The following is an 18,559-nucleotide window of genomic DNA, read 5'->3' as shown; positions in this document are numbered from 1 at the left end:
AAGATGCTTTCTTCCCAATCTTGTATTTGCCTGTCTCAAAAATACTAAATCGTTCTTTCAACTAAAATTCCTTTCACAAGAGAAACTCAACTACACTAAAGTTGAAAAGATAAAGTGAAATCTACATTCAACTTATTTGATATTAAAGATCTTAAAGAGCATTTGAGCATTGTTTTGTTCTTATTCCATCAAAGAAGAAGGGCAAGAAAAAGAAAAGTCACAGGAAATCATGCCTCTGTTTTCCCTATTATTTGATCTTATACTTGAGATGAGGAAGCTACTTATTTAGTATTAGGTGACCTTTCCAAAGTGTATAAAACAATCCCCATAGTACTTTTTCTTTGTCAGAAGATTGCAACAAAAGGCATTTGCTAAAATTTATTTTACATATCAATTTGTAATTTTTAAATTTTGCTGCTGAATATAGGAAAGTCAAATATCTATTTGAGAAAACCTAACATCTACTTATTGGAGAAGGAAACGGCAACCCACTCCAGTGTTCTTGCCTGGAGAATCCCAGGGACAGGGGAGCCGGGTGGGCTGCCGTCTATGGGGTCGCACAGAGTCGGACACGACTGAAGCGACTTAGCAGCAGCAGCAACATCTACTTGGCTGATAATGTGCCCCGCTAAACCTGATTTTACATAAGCATTCTGACCCACCCACCCCCAAAGAGTGACTTCATTTTTGTTTGTGGGCAGGGGTGTAAAAGTAATTAGTGAAATGAGCAGACTATGCATTGAGCTGGTGCACTGAGCTGTCTGTGGTACTGAAAAATGACAGCAAAGCTGAAATGTACTGAGCTAAGTCCTTACAAAGCCTCCCTATCACACTATTTTAATTCAACCACTTCCATCCATGACTCACCTGAACCATCTAATTTTGACAGACTGTTTATAAACATTTTATAAAAGGTCACACTGACTTGCTTTCCAAGGTTCTTCATGGAAATGTCAGGGCCTCCCCAAGCTTTGCAAAAGAAGTTCTAGTGGACAGCCAGACAGAACACTGGCTTTAACACTGATTTTTTCTGAGTGCAGTGAGAAATCCTACCATGCACCAAAAACCCATACTAGCTAGTTCTCACTACCCAACCAACATACTGCTGTGCTAACAAGAAAAAGATTAAGTGTCACGTAAGACTGAATGCTATGTCCAGGAACATGCTTTGAATGGTGGCATGACCCCTACAGTGAGTTCTTTAACTCAAAGCTAATCAATATACTTGGGATTCTTAATAATAAACTGAGAAGTACATATTTGCTTAAAACTTATGAAAGAAGTACATCTATACCAATGACATCAGTAAGTTAAAAAGGGCACACTTCACCACTTTCCACACATGGATACATTAGCCTGTGCACTTGACTTCACTGTGTTTCAGAGTGAAGTATTTCAGAAGCAATCACTGACTCTACTCTCTGGTTGAATTAGAACACACTTTTGTGGTTCTTGATTTCTAGCTCAGGGTCTCCATATTTATTTTGTCCTTTTCCATTTTATATATATATATATTTTTTAAATGCAGCTCAGATAAAATTTGTAACTTTAGCTGGAGGAAAAAAATCTCTCAAGATTAAACAGTAATAGCTATATCCAAACAACTAAATGATATCACCAGAGCATCTAATTTGATCTTAAGTGTGGTTGGTTTGGTAGAAACCATGCATCACCAATTTTTAAAAATCTAACTTTTTGTGATATTTATGCTGCCACAGCAGTAAAGAGGTTCACTGTGCTTATAATCCTTACGTGCAGCATTCATGTCTTCATTTTTAACACCTGTGCTATATACATACTCTAATCAATATATCTATGCATTTGTATAACAGAAATTATCCTCAAAATTAGCCAGGAGTGGAATTCTTTCAAGTGTAAAGTGATCTTTAAAAATATGGTTTATTTTATTTGTATTACTTTAAGTTTCAACAGTGTTATCAAATATGATCAAAATTTTTTTATAACACATAATTAACATCCGGCCAGTGTTTGGAGCTCTCAAACTCTTATAAATTATTTCAAAATAATTTCCCAATAAAAAATGAGTGCTTTCAGGAAGACAGTTTGTTCTTGATATTAACACCACCAGATGTTCTTCACCATGAGTGTCTGTTCAGCTGTGTGTTTTTCAGAAGGAACAGGAATAATCTGAAAGCTGATGTCTAAGTAAAAAAACCCAAACACCAAAAAAAAAAAAAAAAAAAAAAAACCAGCTAGGTCTCTTTCCAGCGTAGATTAAGTAAAACTGCACTAGTCTTAAAAAAAAAAAAAAATTAAGCTACTTGACTTTCATAAATACCTATGAAGATTTTGGAAAAATCTTGTAAGTTTATCCCAATTCAAATATCAAACTTTTGGATTTAGAGAGGACAGACATGTCATGTTTCCGGGCTCCTGACACGCAGTAGCAGAGCGCAGCGGGAAGCATGATGGGTGGGGGCTAGCGGAACAGGGCAGTCAGGCTCTGTACTGTCTAGCTGTGGCATCTGGCAGGCAGGTCACCTCTTCTGATCACAGGCTTCTCATCTGGTAAACCAAGTCAAACGGCCATTAGACCTAGTTCGTTCCCCAGCCTCAAGCATTTTCCTTCTAGTCAAAATGAAAAGATACTCTTATGTGTAAGTTACATTTTAGTATTACTTTAAAATATTCAAAGAATCTCAAAAGCCCAGGATCACTAGTGTTGAATTAAAGATGGACCTATGTAAATTATTCAAATTTTAGAGTTCAAATGTGCTTGCCTTCTTTGGCTAGTGCAGTCTTATTACTTACCTCTAGATATTCTTACTCCTTCTAATTCTCCTTCTCTATCCTTAATCCTTCAATTTCACAATTTTCAAAGTCTTTGCAAATTTGAAAGCATGCTTATGTAATTTTTCCATCCTCATGTGGGATCAAGTGTATCTTTATTTTGCCTGGGTAGTAGTTAAAATGGGTTTCTTCTACTGTCTTTGTGAATTACTAACTTAAAATTAATTTAACTTATAATTAATTAAATATAATTTAAATTTAATGGCAACTCCTAATGGAAAGCACCCTAAATTCAAGAGTTTAATAGTTTGGCCAAATAAATAACAGCTAATAAAAAAAACCAGAAAGTATATATTAGTGTAAATCGTAAACTGGAAAATCCCAATCTTTCTAAATTTTTGAAAACTCTAGTTATTTTATTCACTAACTTTAGTATGCTGTTGACCGAAAGCTACAGCAAAGTAAAAATCCAAAAGGTGACCCATGAATTTTAGATCAAATATTCTGAAATTGCCAGTTATTGGTCATATCTAACAACAGAGTTCCTGGCTGCATTTAGACAAACATTTTCCTAAGAAGTCCACTCACAAGGGCAGTGGCCTTTGCTCTTAAGTGACATTTTAAATAATAAATGTACCTAAAATCTACCAAACTACCAGATATACAGAATTTGTATTCTAAATTCACAACAGATTCTTCTTTCTCTAATGTTAGGGTAAGATATAGAAAAGGTTAGAACTCTCCTCTTGCCTTATTAATGCACATTAGCGAGGAATATCCCAGGACTCTTTTCTTTTTTAAGCTACAGTTGGTATGGAAGGTGATACAGACAGGCACAATCTTCCCTAATGACCCATCCATCTTGTTAAATGTGTATTAAAGGAGAATACTCATCTACCCTACAGATTAAGGCTAGTGCTTAACTGGCCTTAAGGAAAGCATATGCAATGACAGTCATGGAGAAGTGGACCTACCTAAAGAAGAAGGGGCGGGGGTGGGAGGAATCTGAGGTTTAACAAATACATCCTGGAAACTACTGTGTATTTATATGCTGCACTGTTTTGCTTTCAACTTCTTGAAAGAACAGGTCAGGTGCTAAGGTAAGAACACAGCATGTGTCTTCTGTAACCTCAGGCAAGGACAGGAGAGCTTGGAAAAGCATCTGCTGCCTTGCACTTCCCCACGTTGGGGTCATTCATAAACAGTAGAGCAGTAAGTTACCTGTATTTCCCTGGCGTGGTAAACGATGATCAGACCAAGCAGGATGATCGTGGAGAGACTGATAAGGCATTTCAGAGCTAAGGAATACAGTGACGCCTGCAACAAAGACAGAAGCACTTTTTTAAAAGAAGCACTTTTTAAGCCCTGGGAGGGGTCGGCCAATCCCCAGCAACTGGATCTGAGCTCCCAGGGGGAGGATGGAGGTAGGGGCACCTGTTTTGGCTCTGTGATCTGTCAGGAAAGTGAGGAGATCAGGGAAGGCCAAGCAGCAGGGGGGGCCGCAACTACACGGACCCCAGTGCAGCTTGTGGCTCTCGAAATGAAATCCATGAGGAAATTAGCTTTGAGTTTAAGCCTTCGGGTTTGAAAGAGATCTCCTAAATCGTGAGCCTCAGGAGAGAAATAAAGCATGCTTTCCCCCAAGGAGTCCTGAAATCACTTCTTTAAAATACCCAAACTGGCGGGGCATTCACTCCCTCCAGAACTTTGGCTGCGCGCGTAAAAGCTTCCTCTCCAGACTAGGGTTAAGGGTGCGAGTCGGAGTGGCACTCGTCCTCGCGGCGGACATCTCCGATCGTCAGGGGAAAGCTAGGGACCCGCAGGCAGAGAGTTCCCGCCAGCGACCGCCCCAACCACCAGGCGTCCGGCTCTGCGGCCCGGGAACTGTGGGCAAAGGGCTCGAGCACCTACCTTGTCGTAGGCGCCCCACGACAGCTCGGTCTCGATGACCATAACCACGATGCCGAACATGCCAAAGATGAGCGCATAGTCGCTGAGCCGCTTGCGCTTCTCGAACAGGGCGCGCCGGTGGCCCAGCTTGTAGCCGATGTTCTGGTTCTTCTTTTTGCTGGACTTGGTGCCACTGCTGCTGCCATGCCCGCTGCCGCCGCCGCCGCCACCACCACCGCCTCCTCCAGTGCTGCCGCCGCCGCCGCCGGCTCCGTAGAGCGCCAGGTTATTGGAGTTGTTGTGCTCCGGCTTGGATACCACGATCTCCGGGGCTGAGGACGAAGCGGCCGCGGCCGCGGCAGCAGACGGGGAGGACGCGCCGCCACCTCCTCCGACAGACATCGGGGGCTGTAGGGGCTGCGCCTCGGAGTCCATCTCGTGCAGGTTCCGGCGGGACGCGCTCAAGTTGCTGAGCGGCCGCATGACGCCCCCGTTGTACCTACAGCTGCTCATGGCTATTTCGGTGAAGGGGTTGCTCTCGCGGCGCGCCTGGGGCTGGTGGTGCTGGTGGTGCGCCGGGTGCGGGTGGTGGTGGTAGTGCGAGAGCGGGGGCCCGGAGCCCAGGCTGCCGAGGCTGCCCGTGGGGCTGGCGGCGGGCTGCAGGCTGTGGCACTGGTGGTGCTGGGAGGCGGACGCTGGCTGTTGCGCGTACTGCTGCCGGAGCGCACTGGCATGGCTGGACGGCGTCAGCTCGCTCACATTGAGCTGGCTGCCCCGGCGCGACGAGCAGCAGCAGCAGCACGACGAGCCCGACAGCGGCGAGGAAGTGCGGGTCCGGAAGGCGCCGCCGCCGGGCGAGGAGGTACGGAGCAGCAGGGACAGGTTATCCCCCGCCCCCGCCCCCGGGGCACCGGAGGAGGCGCAGCTGTTGCACCGGAGGCATGGGCTGCTGCCGCCGCTGCCCGGCTGCTGGTGCGCGAGGTGCGGGTGGTGGTGAGGGTGCGGGAGGGACGCGAAGGGCGCGCACGGCTTGTCCTGGCTCTGCTGCTGCTGCTGGCAATGCAGGTGCGAGGAGCGCGGCGGCGGCGGCTGCTCCGAGAAGAAGCCGCGCTGGAACTGCAATGGGGTTTCCATGTCAGGGCTGTTAAAGCTGCAGGGAGACCAGGCGGTGGTGCACCCTGCGCAATGCGTTATGGTCGGGAGCGGAGACTCCTGCTGCTGGTGCGAGGAAGGGCCCATGCCGGCTCCGGTAGAATCCAGGCGGCGAGTCCGATTGGTCGGGCGCACCAAAACAATGGGCATGACATCACCTGCGGGGACCAAGACTGAGTTTGCGGCGCGAGGTTTAGGGGAGCATGTGTGTGTGAGAGAGAGATGGGGAGGGGGGAATCTGCAGGATGAAAACCCTAGGGTCCTCAGGCTAGGACAGGGGGAGGGCGAGGGTTCCACTTGCTGATGATCGGGGACTACCCTTGAGCCCCGAGGGCTGGGGAGTGCAGCGGGTTTGCAGTGAGAGGGGGAAAAGGTAGGGGCGTCCCTCCTTCCCGCGCCACAGCCCCCCTAACTGTTGCCGGACGTGCAGTCTCGATCACTTGCCCGGGCACTGCAGCACGTTGGGCCACCCCAGCCAGGGCGTCAGGCGAGGGAACGGTGCGGAACCCGGGGCCACTCCTTCACCGGCATGCACGCCTCTTAAGAGCTGCGGAGCAACAGCCCCCTCGCCCCACGCCTACGTCTCCCTGATTGTCCTACTGAGAGTGGGATGCCAACCACCCGCCAAATAACTGTGGGGACACCCACTATGGAGAGAAAAGGTTTGATGGCTAGCTGAGCCAGTGCAGCAGGGCTTGGTGAGAACCCCGGCGCCTGAGCCCCAGGTTGGCCGCGGCGAGATCCAAGCGGCCCTCGAGCCCTAATCTTCCCCCGCCGCTGGGCTTCGGCGCCTGGTAGTCGGGATAGGCTGCGCGGCGCTCTCGCCCTAGTGCGCTGCGGCGCAGCAAGGGTTAACCGCCTCGGCGCCTGGGCAGGGGAGGATGGGGGCGGGGCCGGAGGAGGGGATCCCCTCCGTCCTCGCGAGGAGCTGGATTGGGCTTCCCGGGTCCCCCTGGCGGGGGTGGAGGGCTTTCCCAGCTACCGCCGCTCACATTTGCGCCTTCTGCGGAACATGAGGGGCTGGCGCCCCCGGCCGCCGGGTCCTGGGTTACGCGCTCAGGCCCTCTGGCCACCCCAGTGGATAGGTCCGTGGGCTTTTCCTGCCTTGGAGAAGACGCTTGCTTGAGGGTCTTGGGGGATGCTCAGCGACCGCCAGCCACCACCAGCTCGTCTTCTGTTCCTCTTCCTCCTCTCCACCTGCAGCACAGACAAAGCAAAGGCCGGATCACTGATGCGCGACACCGAGCATCTTCTGTGCCTGACTGCAGCGGAGGATGGAGAGGGGCTGGCGCGGGCTGATTCACACCGTCAGTCACACGCTGGCTGGGAAATTATTAACAATGAGAACTCGGGCTGAATAATAGTTGCTTGAGGACAGTACTGGAGTTTTGCTCTAGTTAGGTATAATATTTATTTGCTAATAAACCAATAAAAATTACGTTTTGTGTCTCACAAATTTCCTGTGATGTGTTTTCCTTTTAGGCGATACATTGCACTAACAAAGCGGCAAGGGAACCTTTCAAGGGTTCTTTGTTACTGCTCCATCTTACGTCTTTGTCGTTTGTATTTCTTTGTAAATCGAGATCCCCATTTCCAGAAAATGGAATGAAATACACTGGCCAGTTGAATATTTACTTTTTAAATTGTGATTTTAAAGCATGATTTTTATGATAGACGTTATAAAGAGTTAGACTGACCAAGAAATTAAAGTGAAAGCGGATCACCTTCATTAGGTAATTGGAATTCTCAGCTGGATCCAGTTTCTTGATATTCTACTCGGCAGCTACCCTAAAGTTGCTTACAAGGTACCTGCTCCTAAGAGAGTGTATGTGTTTCAATGCTATGGAGTGAATAATTCATTTTAGGATATCCTTTGGACATGAGTTAAAACAATTTAAAAATTTTTTTGTGCATCCAAGCAAACAAATCCAGGAGAAAAAAAAAAAAGTAAAGAGTTGCTTTTAGTCCCAGAGAACGTGCATTTCTCAGTAGTCTTGGTCAAGAATAGAATTTGAATGGCTAAAAGCTGGAGACAGCATTTTATTTTTATATTCTATTATGATTTTTTGCAATTCAATAACACATTTTAGAATTATTAAGCTCATAGAATCTTTGGGGTAGCTGAGTAGATATGCATGAATTGTGTGGTGAGCATGACTTTTAAAAACAATTCTAACAAGTAATTTGAAATTACAACAAAAGCTTCCAAATTAAAATTTTTTCACCTTCTGGTGTGAAGTAAAATTCAACTCAAGCACAAAATTCATAATACATTTATTTTCACTTTGTAATGAATTATATGACCTTCTTCTAGTTGTTACACACAGCTGATTAAGTGAAAAAGTTTGATTCATCCTTCCAAATCTAAATACATCAAATATATTTATCATGGTAAATTAATACTCTCATTAGCCTTTTGTAAATTTAACTGAAAGACTACATCAATACCCTCTCCAAATATAATAATTGCTACCACACTAAACTGTTAAAGATTTAGATATAAGGTTCTAGAGTTATTAAAATGTTGTTTTAAAAATGACTGCCAAAAAAAAAACAATATCTGCATCTTTTGTGGTCAAACTGACTTTCTCATATAGCAAACTCAAAGCTTCAAATAAGTTCTACAAACAAAATAACAGGGAAATAAATGTTGTATACTTTGTCTAGTACAAGATTAGGTGCAGTCCCTTTAATCATGTAGAAACAAAGACTGTTGAGATTTAAGGAGGGTTGGGAGGAAAGGATGCACAAGGTAAGAAAGAAATGGAGATTTGGCACATAACATAAGGAACCGTAAGAATAACAAAGCTCAAATGATCAGTGCTTCCACTTAGCCAGCACCTTGCAGAAGCTCATGAAATAATATGAAACCCACTGTGATTGGAGAGAAATGAAAGTAAGAGTCAGTCAGATATTTATCATCTTTCTGTTTCAAGGAATCATCTATCACACACAATCAAAAAATCTTCTTGGTAATAAACATCTGCATTGGAGAGTATGATCATCCACTATCAGTATGATGATGAAAAATGACAAGATCTCACAGTAAGTTTCTGTTTTAGTCTGAATCCTCATAACATTATTGTTTAGGACATTTTACACTATTGGGTTATGACAGGGGCACATTTAAGGAGTTCTTTTCATTAGCCTCTTTTCGTTGTAAAATTAACAAACCGATTTCAAGCTTGTATGTAAACTTTTCATATAGTTTACCATCATTTTGCTATTTTTCTCCCTATATGAGATTATAGATGTACCATGTAAAGTTAAGTAGTTAGAACAACAAAGATAATATTCTTTCCATGGACAGTACTTCACACATAGTAAATACTCATTTTTATTTGTGAGACTGAGGAGGGAAAGAGAGAGGGAGGAAATAAAAAGAGGTTGAAAGCAAGGTCACAATACAAGGGCTTGCAACCTCCAATAATAAGCTCTTGGAAAGTTGCATTTGCTTCTCTTTCTGTCATTAAGATGCATAAGTGCTGGAAATTTCTCTAGTTTAACACCAGAGGTCATACTCATCCACAAAATACATTTCAAATCCTATCATTTTAATGCCCTTTATTTTCTAGTGTCATGTTCTTATAAAAATTACCTTTTTTTTTTTAACCTTGATGGGTTAGAAAGATTGCTTTTTCTTATTTGTTGTATTCCAAGCTGGTGAACAGACACATACATATAACACTCCCAAAGCACTCCACAAACACTTACTAACGGTCTTAGAAGGATGATTTTCCCAGACCACGGGGGCTTGGGAAAAAGCTTCAGGTCATTTGCACTTAATCCTTTACTTTATGCAGATTTATATTATGCCAACAGTTTTTTTTTTTTTTAATTCTCTTTTTCACAGGAATTACTAGTCTATGCTATCTCTGTTTCTTATAAAAAGCAGGACTCTTGAATTTCGATGTTTCTGGTCTATTTGAAAAGGCTGTCAGAACAGCTGATGCAGGCACCAGGGCATCTGTTTGCCACATTGAGTGCTCTGAGAGATTCTTCGACCTACAAAGTAAGTGTTTTTCTGAGATTTTTCTTTGTCTTTGCCTGGGTGAGTAAGTTATTTGATGGTGCCAACCACAAAAGTTGTAACAAGCCACAGCCTCTTTCAACTTAGTTTGCTTAGCATTTGATGCAAATGGGGACTTGGGAAAATATCAGAGTTGTTCTCTCAGCACAACAATTCTTTGTTTACTGACACATTTCATTAAAAAACACTTATTTTTGAACCACATACTGTTCTCAATTCATAAGAAATGTACATTTGAAGAAAATAGTAAAATATCTTTATGTATTATATTCTTTATGGTCCCACATTATTATTAGAAAGTATCAAGACCTGAATGAGCTTATTGGTGATAGTCTTGTTAATTTTTAGTAGTACCACTATTATTCAGGGATTAATTATACTCTTAGGACTTATTCATTAATATCTTAACATTTCCAAATTTGTTTTACCCTCATCCTTGCTTCCTACCATGTCTCAGCTAATCACCATATCTATAAAAGTCTCAGCTGTGCAGCAAAAAAAAAAGATAGAAGCTATACTAGTTTTGCTGGTATAATTGAATGATGTTACATAATTAAATAGGTGAACAGGTTGAAATTACTGACTGTGATAAGTCCTTTAAAAATAGTCTATAGATTATACAGATATACCTGGGCAACTAGAAACACATATTTGAGCTACCAAGTCATAAAAAAGACTTATTGAATAGCACATTCTAGTTTATAAAGCAGTTTCTCATGTGTTATTTTATTTTCATCTCTCAAGCACCCTTACCCCAAGGCAAGGCAGTTTTTATGATCACTTCTGCTTTACAGGTAAGGATAATCCTGAAATGTGGTGCCTGGGCTACCCCAGGTCATGCAGTTACTGACTAGCAAGAAAAAGGTAACCCTCAAGTACAGTCTTCTCAATCTGTGTGGTGAGTCAGTTTAACACCCTTGTAGCCTTTCCTGCAGAGTAGAAGGATAACCTGTTGACTCTATCTGCTCATACTGGCTGGCACCCCACTAAAAGTCAAGGAACAGAGAGTAGTAGCTGGTTATTACCATGCCTGTCTTTGAATGACCTCATGGACATGTCCTCCCTGGCTTGATCGGGATTCTGAGATTCTCAACTACTGTCATTTTGTTAACTTCATTTGATCAACAGAATAATTCATGAGGCTCAAATACAAGACTGGATAAAACCGCAGTGCTGTATGTATGCAGGTCCAAGGTGCCCAATTAAAAAATATTAAAAAATACAGATCCTAGTCTCTTCAGATACAGTATTCTGCTGACTTTGCTGGCACCCTTGGCATTTCTCATTTTTGGCAACATTCACAGTAAAAACTGAAGGCCAATGAAGACTACTTCTTCTCACTAACAGAGTCCATTTTGTCTTTTTACATAATAAGGGAGAGGAAAGAGGCTCAAGCTCCTTGCCCTGTGGCCTAGAGGAACTTGTCTGCAGTCCTGCAGGGATCTAGCAGGACTGGCTGTCAGTTCTTCTGGGTATTTCTTGGCTCTAATAACTGAAAATATCATAATTACGGAATATGCCAGTTCTGTTTGTTTCAGAGCTTAAGACTTCATCAGGGTTCCAGCAACTTTCCTCAGGTGTTTTCATGTCATTGTTCTCTTCCATATATATTGGTCAAACTAATTTACCTTATGGTAGGTAAAACAGCTGTAGCAGTTCTAGGTTTCATATACACAGCCATGTTATTTAGAGGGAAGTGATCATTCCTGTCTCAATAGTTCAAAAAACTCTGTTGACAAATGTAGTGAACAAGTATGGTTCACAAGCCCAGTGCTGTATCATAATTAAAGAACGGCTAAAGGGAGGTGTGATGGGAATGACTCATCAAACAGCAAATGCCACTAAAGAGATATAAATTATTTAAAAAAATAAAATGGAAATTCTGGAGTTGAAGAGTACAATAACCAAAATGAAGAATTCACAAGAGGGGCTCAACAGATTTGAGCTGACAAGAAAAAAAAAATAAGATTATTGAACTTAGGGACATCCCAAGAAAAGAAATCTAAAGACTCATATTATTTATGAACACAGATGCAAAATTCTCAACAAAATCCAATCATACTGAATATCAGTTCAGTTCAGTTGCTCACTCATGTCCGACTCCTTGCAACCCCATGGATGGCAGCACACCAGGCCTTCCTGTCCCTCATGATCTCCCGAAGTTTGCCCAAATTCATATCTATTGCATCGGTAATACCATCCAGCCATATCATCCTCTGATGCCCTCTTCTCCTTCTGCCCTCAATCTTTCCCAACATTAGAGACTTTTTCCAATGAGTCAGTTCTTTGCATCAGATGACCAAAATACTGGAGCTTCAGCTTCAGCATCAGTCCTTCTAATGAGTATACAGGGTTGATTTCCCTGAAGTTTGACTGGTTTGATCTCCTTGCTGTCCAATGGACTTTCAGGAGTCTTCTCCAGACCACAGTTGGAAGGCATCAATTCTTCATCATTCTACCTTCTTTATGGTCCAGTTCTTACAACCATACGTGACCACTGAGAAAACCATGGCCTTGACTATATGGACCTTTGTCAGCAGAGTAATGTCTCTGCTTTTCAATACACTGCCTAGGTTTGGCATAGCTTTCCTGACAAGAAGCAATCGTCTTTTTATTTCAAGGCTGTAGTCACAATCCACAGTGATTTGAGAGCCCAATAAGGAGAAAACTGCCACTTCTTTCACCTTTTCCCCTTCTATTTGCCATGAAGTATTGGGGCCGGGTGCCCATGATCTTAGTTTTTTTTTTTTTTTTTAATATTTAGTTTTAAGCTGGCTCTTTTACTTTTCTCCTTCACACTCATCAAGAAACTCTAGTTCCTCTTCATCTTCTGACATTGGGAGAAAATATTTGCAAGTCACAGATGTGAAAAAGGACTTGCACCCAAAATATAAAGAACTTTTAAACTTGATAACGAAAAGAATAAATAACCCAAAGACAAAGTCTTTGAATAGACATTTCTAAAAGAAGGTATAATACTGACAAATAAGCACATGAAAATAAACGCACAACATCATTAGCCACTAGGAAAATGTCAATCAAAACTATAATACCACTTCATAACCCCTAAGATGTCTTTAATCAGAAAGACAAGCAATAACAAGTGTTGGAGAGTACATGGTGAAATTTGAACACTCATACATTGCTGGTGGGACTGTAAAGGGGTACAAGCAGCTTTGGAAAACATTTAGAAGTGCCTTAAAATACTAATTCTAAAACCAGCATATTATCCAGAAATTCTACTCCTAGGCACATAGACTAGAGAAATGAAAATATACATCTGCACAAAAACTTGCACATGAATGTTTACAGAAGCATTATTTAAATAGCTAAAAACTGGAAAGAATTCAAATGTCTATCAACTGGTAAGTGTATAAATAAAACATGGTATATTTTTAAAATGGAATATTACTCATCAGTGAAAAGCAATGAAATATGATAAATGCTACAACAAGGAGGAACCTTGAAGAAGGTGAAGGAAAGTCAGTCACAAAAGACAACATGTATGAATCTATCCATAGGACATGTCCAGTATAAGCAAATCTATAAAGAAAGTTACATTAGTGGCTGTCTTATGCTGGGGTTGAGGAGGCAGCAGAAATGGGATTCATTAATGAGAAAAGTGTTACTTACCGATGTGATAAAAATATTTTAAGGTGGCACTAGTGATAAGAAATGTGCCTGCCAATCAATGCAGGAGATGTAAGAGACTCGGATTTGATCCTGAGTCGGGGAGTCCCCCTGGAGAAGGGAATGGCAACCCACTCTAGTACTCTTGTCTGGAGAATCCCATGGAAGGATTCTCCTCCTCCCATAGAAGCTGAAGCTCCAGCCTCTCTCCTCCTCCCATGGAGGAGCCTGGTGGGCTACAGTCCATAGGTTTACAGAGTCGGACACAACTGAAGAAACTTGGCATAGCATAGCATAGCATGGTAATAGTCACATAACTGTGAATGCACTAAAAATCATTAATTTGTACACTTGGAATGGGTGATATATATATATATTATGTGAATTATATATCAAGAAAGTTGTTAACAACTGATGAGAGAAATTCCCAAACATAATTGAATGCTAAAATGAAAGTATCAGTTTAAAATGAACAGTGCTGAGGCAGTAGTAGATAAAATTAGAGTGGAGTAGGAACAAGTTTTTCTAAGTAGCATGAGTTACTATTGTGGTGTTTTAGTCGCTAAGTTGTCTCTGACTCTTGCGACCCCAGGCCCTGTCCATGGGATTTCCCAAGCAAGAATATTATCCATGCATTTTAAGGAATTTGAGGATTCCAGACTTTCTTCTTTGAGACTCTATCTAAATGGCTTTTAAATCCTAACAGTATCATGATTCAATAAATATCCAAGAAGAATTTCAATAAAAAAATGAGCTGAGGAATTTTTATTTTGATTGTGGAATGTAAATTTCTCTTACATATAAGTAAAACTCAGTTATATTTTGTACTGAATTCTACAGTTAAAAATCACCATTATCATATAATTCTAACAGACAATGAAAAGGAACTAAGACTAAAGTATCCTTTGAAGATAATTCATAATGGTCACTTGTGACCACTGATTAAGTTCTCTGTAATGTGTCAACATCCCCCTTAAGTAGTGCAAATACAGTATGGTGAGACTAAAGTCTTTTTAAAGAGGTGAGCTGTGGCAATCTGGGGAGTTATACACTCTCAGTCTAGAGGGTTGGCAGCAAAAGTGCACTCTGCACCCAACCAACAGCACGTGGTCCGGCTGTTTGAAGCAAATATCTTAGAGGACTCAGCAGTCAAGAGAGCATAGCACAGAGGAGGCACTGTGGAGGTGGCAGAGGTCTCATTTGATACTGACAAGTGACTGTAACACCAGGATCAGACTTACTTCAGTGCTCACTTCAAAAGAGATCAGGAGAGTTAGAGGCCCTCTTAATGAAAGCCAAACCAATGTTCAAAGCTGTCACATGAATGGTTGTCTAGGGGGGCTCAGAATTGGGTATTAAATCAGGGGAATGCAAAATTCCCATTTCCCATTCTTACATGAAGAACTAATTTGTTCATGGAATTTTTTGTTTTTATCTCTAGCCGAGATAAAGGTCATGTTTTTGTTTAAGTTTATTAAATACTTCACTAAAACAGGTTTTTAATACTTTTCTTTTAGTGGTCTCATAGATAATGAAAAAAAAAGATTTATAGAACAGAACACTTTGTTCTTGAGGATAAATATAATATGAAGTGTACTAAGCTATATATCAAAAAGATTTTTCTAGGTTATTAAGCAGAGTTCCAAAATAAAGTACTTTTATATTTCCTATTATATATGTTAGCATTTTGCTTATCCCAAGATCAGGACTGTGGAGAACAGCAAAGAAAAGAACAACAATTTTAAAACTGAATTTTACCCACAAGTAGTAAATTCTGACATAATTGAAGGGGTGCCACTTGCTACCTTAGCAGGCCAGAGTGTTGACTTTTTTATTAGATCTCCACTCAGGGGAAAGGGTAGAGAAGTCAGTTCTGGTCGGATTTACCAAGACATGGCAAGGAAGGGCTTTTTGCTTCACTTTTGTCCCTTTCTTTTTTTTTTTTAATTTTTTATTCCTTTATTTCTCATGTGTTCCCCATCCTGAACCCTCCTGAACCCTCCTCCCTCCTCCCTCCCCATACCTTTCTTTAACAAGTAGCAAAGAAAATATCTTATGTTTGTATGTCTTAGACTTATAGTCCTTCAGTTCAGTTCAGTTCAGTCGCCCAGTCGTGTCCAACTCTTTGCAACCCCATGAATCGCAGCACACCAGGCCTCCCTGTCCATCACCAACTCCCGGAGTTCACTCAGACTCACATCCATCGAGTCAGTGATGCCATCCAGCCATCTCATCCTCTGTCAGCCCCTTCTTCTCCTGCCCCCAATCCCTCCCAGTGTCAGAGTCTTTTCCAGTGAGTCAACTCTTCGCATGAGGTGGCCAAAGTACTGGAGTTTCAGTTTTAGCATCATTCCTTCCAAAGAAATCCTAGGGCTGATCTCCTTCAGAATGGACTGGTTGGATCTCTTTGCAGTCCAAGGGACTCTCAAGAGTCTTCTCCAACACCACAGTTCAAAGGCATCAATTCTTCGGTGCTCAGCCTTCTTCACAGTCCAACACTCACATCCATACATGACCACTGGAAAAACCATAGCCTTGACTAGCTGGACCTTTGTTGGCAAAGTAATGTCTCTGCTTTTGAATATGCTATCTAGGTTGGTCATAACTTTCCTTCCAAGGAGTAATCGTCTTTTAATTTCATGGCTGCAATCACCATCTGCAGTGATTTTGGAGCCCCCAAAAATAAAGTCTGACACTGTTTCCACTGTTTCCCCATCTATTTCCCATGAACTGATGGGACCAGATGCCATGATCTTTGTTTTCTGAATGTTGAGCTTTAAGCCAACTTTTTCACTCTCCACCTTCACTTTCATCAAGAGGCTTTTCAGTTCCTCTTCACTTTCTGCCATAAGGGTGGTGTCATCTGCATATCTGAGGTTATTGATATTTCTCCCGGCAATCTTGATTCCAGCTTGTGCTTCTTCCAGCCCACAAGCCTACAGCGTTTCTCATGATGTACTCTGCATATAAGTTAAATAAACAGGGTGACAATATACAGCCTTGACGTACTCCTTTTCCTAGGAGGCCCTTATGATCTGTTTGTTTTTCTCATTTTTTTCCTCAAGGGCCTGCCTGAGTTTTCCTAGGAAGCAGCCTTCATTATAGCAGGTTTAAGGAGGATCATGGTTTCACAGTCTTCAGGGCAGGTCAGAAAATGTGAGAAGGATGAAGTTTTCAGGTGACTAACTAGAGAAGCCTCGATTCCCAGAAGACCGGAAGAGGAAATAAAGAAGAGGGAACACGAGTTCACATTTGAATGTAGTAAGGGGTATGACACAGAGTATGTCTTTAGGAAGGTAAAAGGACAGGGGACTCAGTTTCTTATTTTATTTTTAAAAACAGACACTTGCCTCAAATGTTTAGAAAAGCTTTCTAAGCCTTCTTTATGTAGTTGATGTAACTAATCTTTAAAAACACAGCTCACTCAATTTAAGAAGCAAAACTACAGAAGTATAGAAGAAAATAAAGGAAATATAGTTTATGATCATAACATGAAAAAGGTTTTCCTAAAACTGACTAAACTAAACAGCCATAAAGGAAAAGACAACTGATTTGATCTTATAGCATTACAAGACATCCATAGGAACCAAAACCAAAAAAAAGATGAGGGTCATATTTAACAGACAGAAGATTTTAATATCAAGAAATATGTTTTTAAAAAGGTTTAAGAATTTCATATGAGCAAAAAGTGAAGAACTGAGTAGAAAACTAATACAAAGGACATGAGCAAGTAATTCAAAGATGAAATTAAAAAAAAAAGACCTTTGAAAAATCAAGGAAATACAAATTGAAATGATGTTTATTTCCATTAGACTGACTAATACTGCATAATGCACTGGTGAGGATGCAAGACACCAGTTTTTTCATATACCATAGATATGAGTATACATTGGTAAATCCTATTGGAAGCCAATTTGACAAGAATCCATCAAATATTAAATGAATATTTTTCACTTAAGAAGTCCATTAATAAAAATCTATTCTTTAGAAATATTTGCAAGTGTGCACAAAGATATATTTAATGGTGTACATTGTTGGAAAACAAAACAGAATAAAATAAATACCCATGAAAGGCATCTTATAATAGTTTTTCTTAAAATGATGAATAAGTCCTATATATAGAGGATGAATAAGACCTATAGAATTATCACCCATACTCTTATCATTAAATAAAACCAAATGACAGAACAATTCATACAGTATGATCTCATATATAAAACTTACATGCTTCTACCTGGGGTTTCTCAGGTGACACAGTGGTAAAAGAATCTTCGTGCTCATGCAGGAGACACAAGAGACTCAAGCTCAACCCCTGGGTCAGGAAGATCCCCTGGAGGAGGAAATGGCAACCCACTCCAGTATTATTTCCTGAATAATACTGGCAAGAACTGGGTCAGAATCAGATTCTAACTAGCAGATTTTTATGCAGGTAAGAACAAAACTAGAGATGACCCACAGATCGGGCTCAGTTTTACCACTGAAGTAGCTGAGTATTTACCTTATGGGGGTAACTGGTCTTTGGGGACTTTAGAGAAACTAAAATAACAATTTCCTAAACTTTGCTATAAAAAGTTAATTCCACTGAACTCTCTGGAACTATTTCATCTAGCACTGATTGAGGGAAAGATGGAGGTGGTCACAGCCATGTGACAACAGAGGTTCTCTGTAGAGTTACAAATCTTCAGCCTTTGTTTTATCCAAATAGCAAGTACAAAGAATCATTTTTTTTTTCTATAATCCATGCTAAATGAGAATTATGGGCAAAAAAACAAACCACAGTCAGTTAGCTTTTCAAGAAATTAAAGATATCAAATTTGAATTAAGAAAGTCTTTGAGAAAATAAAATATAAAGGGTAAAACTGATAGTTCAGGGAGCTGAAAATAGTAAGGCCACATGCAAATAATATTAATAAATAACCTCTTAAAACATTGCAATCATTGCAAATATAATATTTCCAATAATATCTGATTTTTTTATGGGTTACTGAATTCAATTTGCAAATATTTTGTTGAAGATTTTTACGTCTATATTCAAAGATGTGCTGTGTACTTAGTCACTCAGTCATGCCCAACTCTTTGAGACTCTATGGGCTACAGCCTGCCAGG

At 41.1% G+C, this 18,559-nt stretch overlaps 1 protein-coding gene and 1 long non-coding RNA gene across 2 annotated transcripts in view; one reads left to right on the top strand and one right to left on the bottom strand.

The window, feature by feature from the left end:
* Nucleotides 1-18,559, bottom strand: part of KCNN2 (potassium calcium-activated channel subfamily N member 2) — a 505,075-nt gene that overhangs the window by 163,273 nt on the left and 323,243 nt on the right. Inside the window, exons 3-5 of the mRNA XM_070377191.1 lie at nt 6,786-6,990; nt 4,663-5,951; nt 3,973-4,068 (exon numbers count right to left, since the gene is read on the bottom strand). Of these exons, the coding sequence (XP_070233292.1) occupies nt 3,973-4,068; nt 4,663-5,951; nt 6,786-6,807 (1,407 nt within the window). The 5' untranslated portion in view covers nt 6,808-6,990. The remainder of the gene's footprint in view (nt 1-3,972; nt 4,069-4,662; nt 5,952-6,785; nt 6,991-18,559) is intronic.
* On the top strand, nt 5,978-7,249 carry LOC138989355 (uncharacterized). The gene is made up of 2 exons (XR_011465537.1): nt 5,978-6,455; nt 6,997-7,249. It is a non-coding gene; the product is annotated as an uncharacterized lncRNA (long non-coding RNA).

The sequence above is a fragment of the Bos mutus genome, chromosome 10, assembly GCF_027580195.1.
Source record: "Bos mutus isolate GX-2022 chromosome 10, NWIPB_WYAK_1.1, whole genome shotgun sequence".
NCBI lineage: Eukaryota > Metazoa > Chordata > Mammalia > Artiodactyla > Bovidae > Bos > Bos mutus.
The sequence above is the reverse complement of the archived record's forward strand: the minus strand, read 5'-3'. Positions and strand labels throughout refer to the sequence as shown.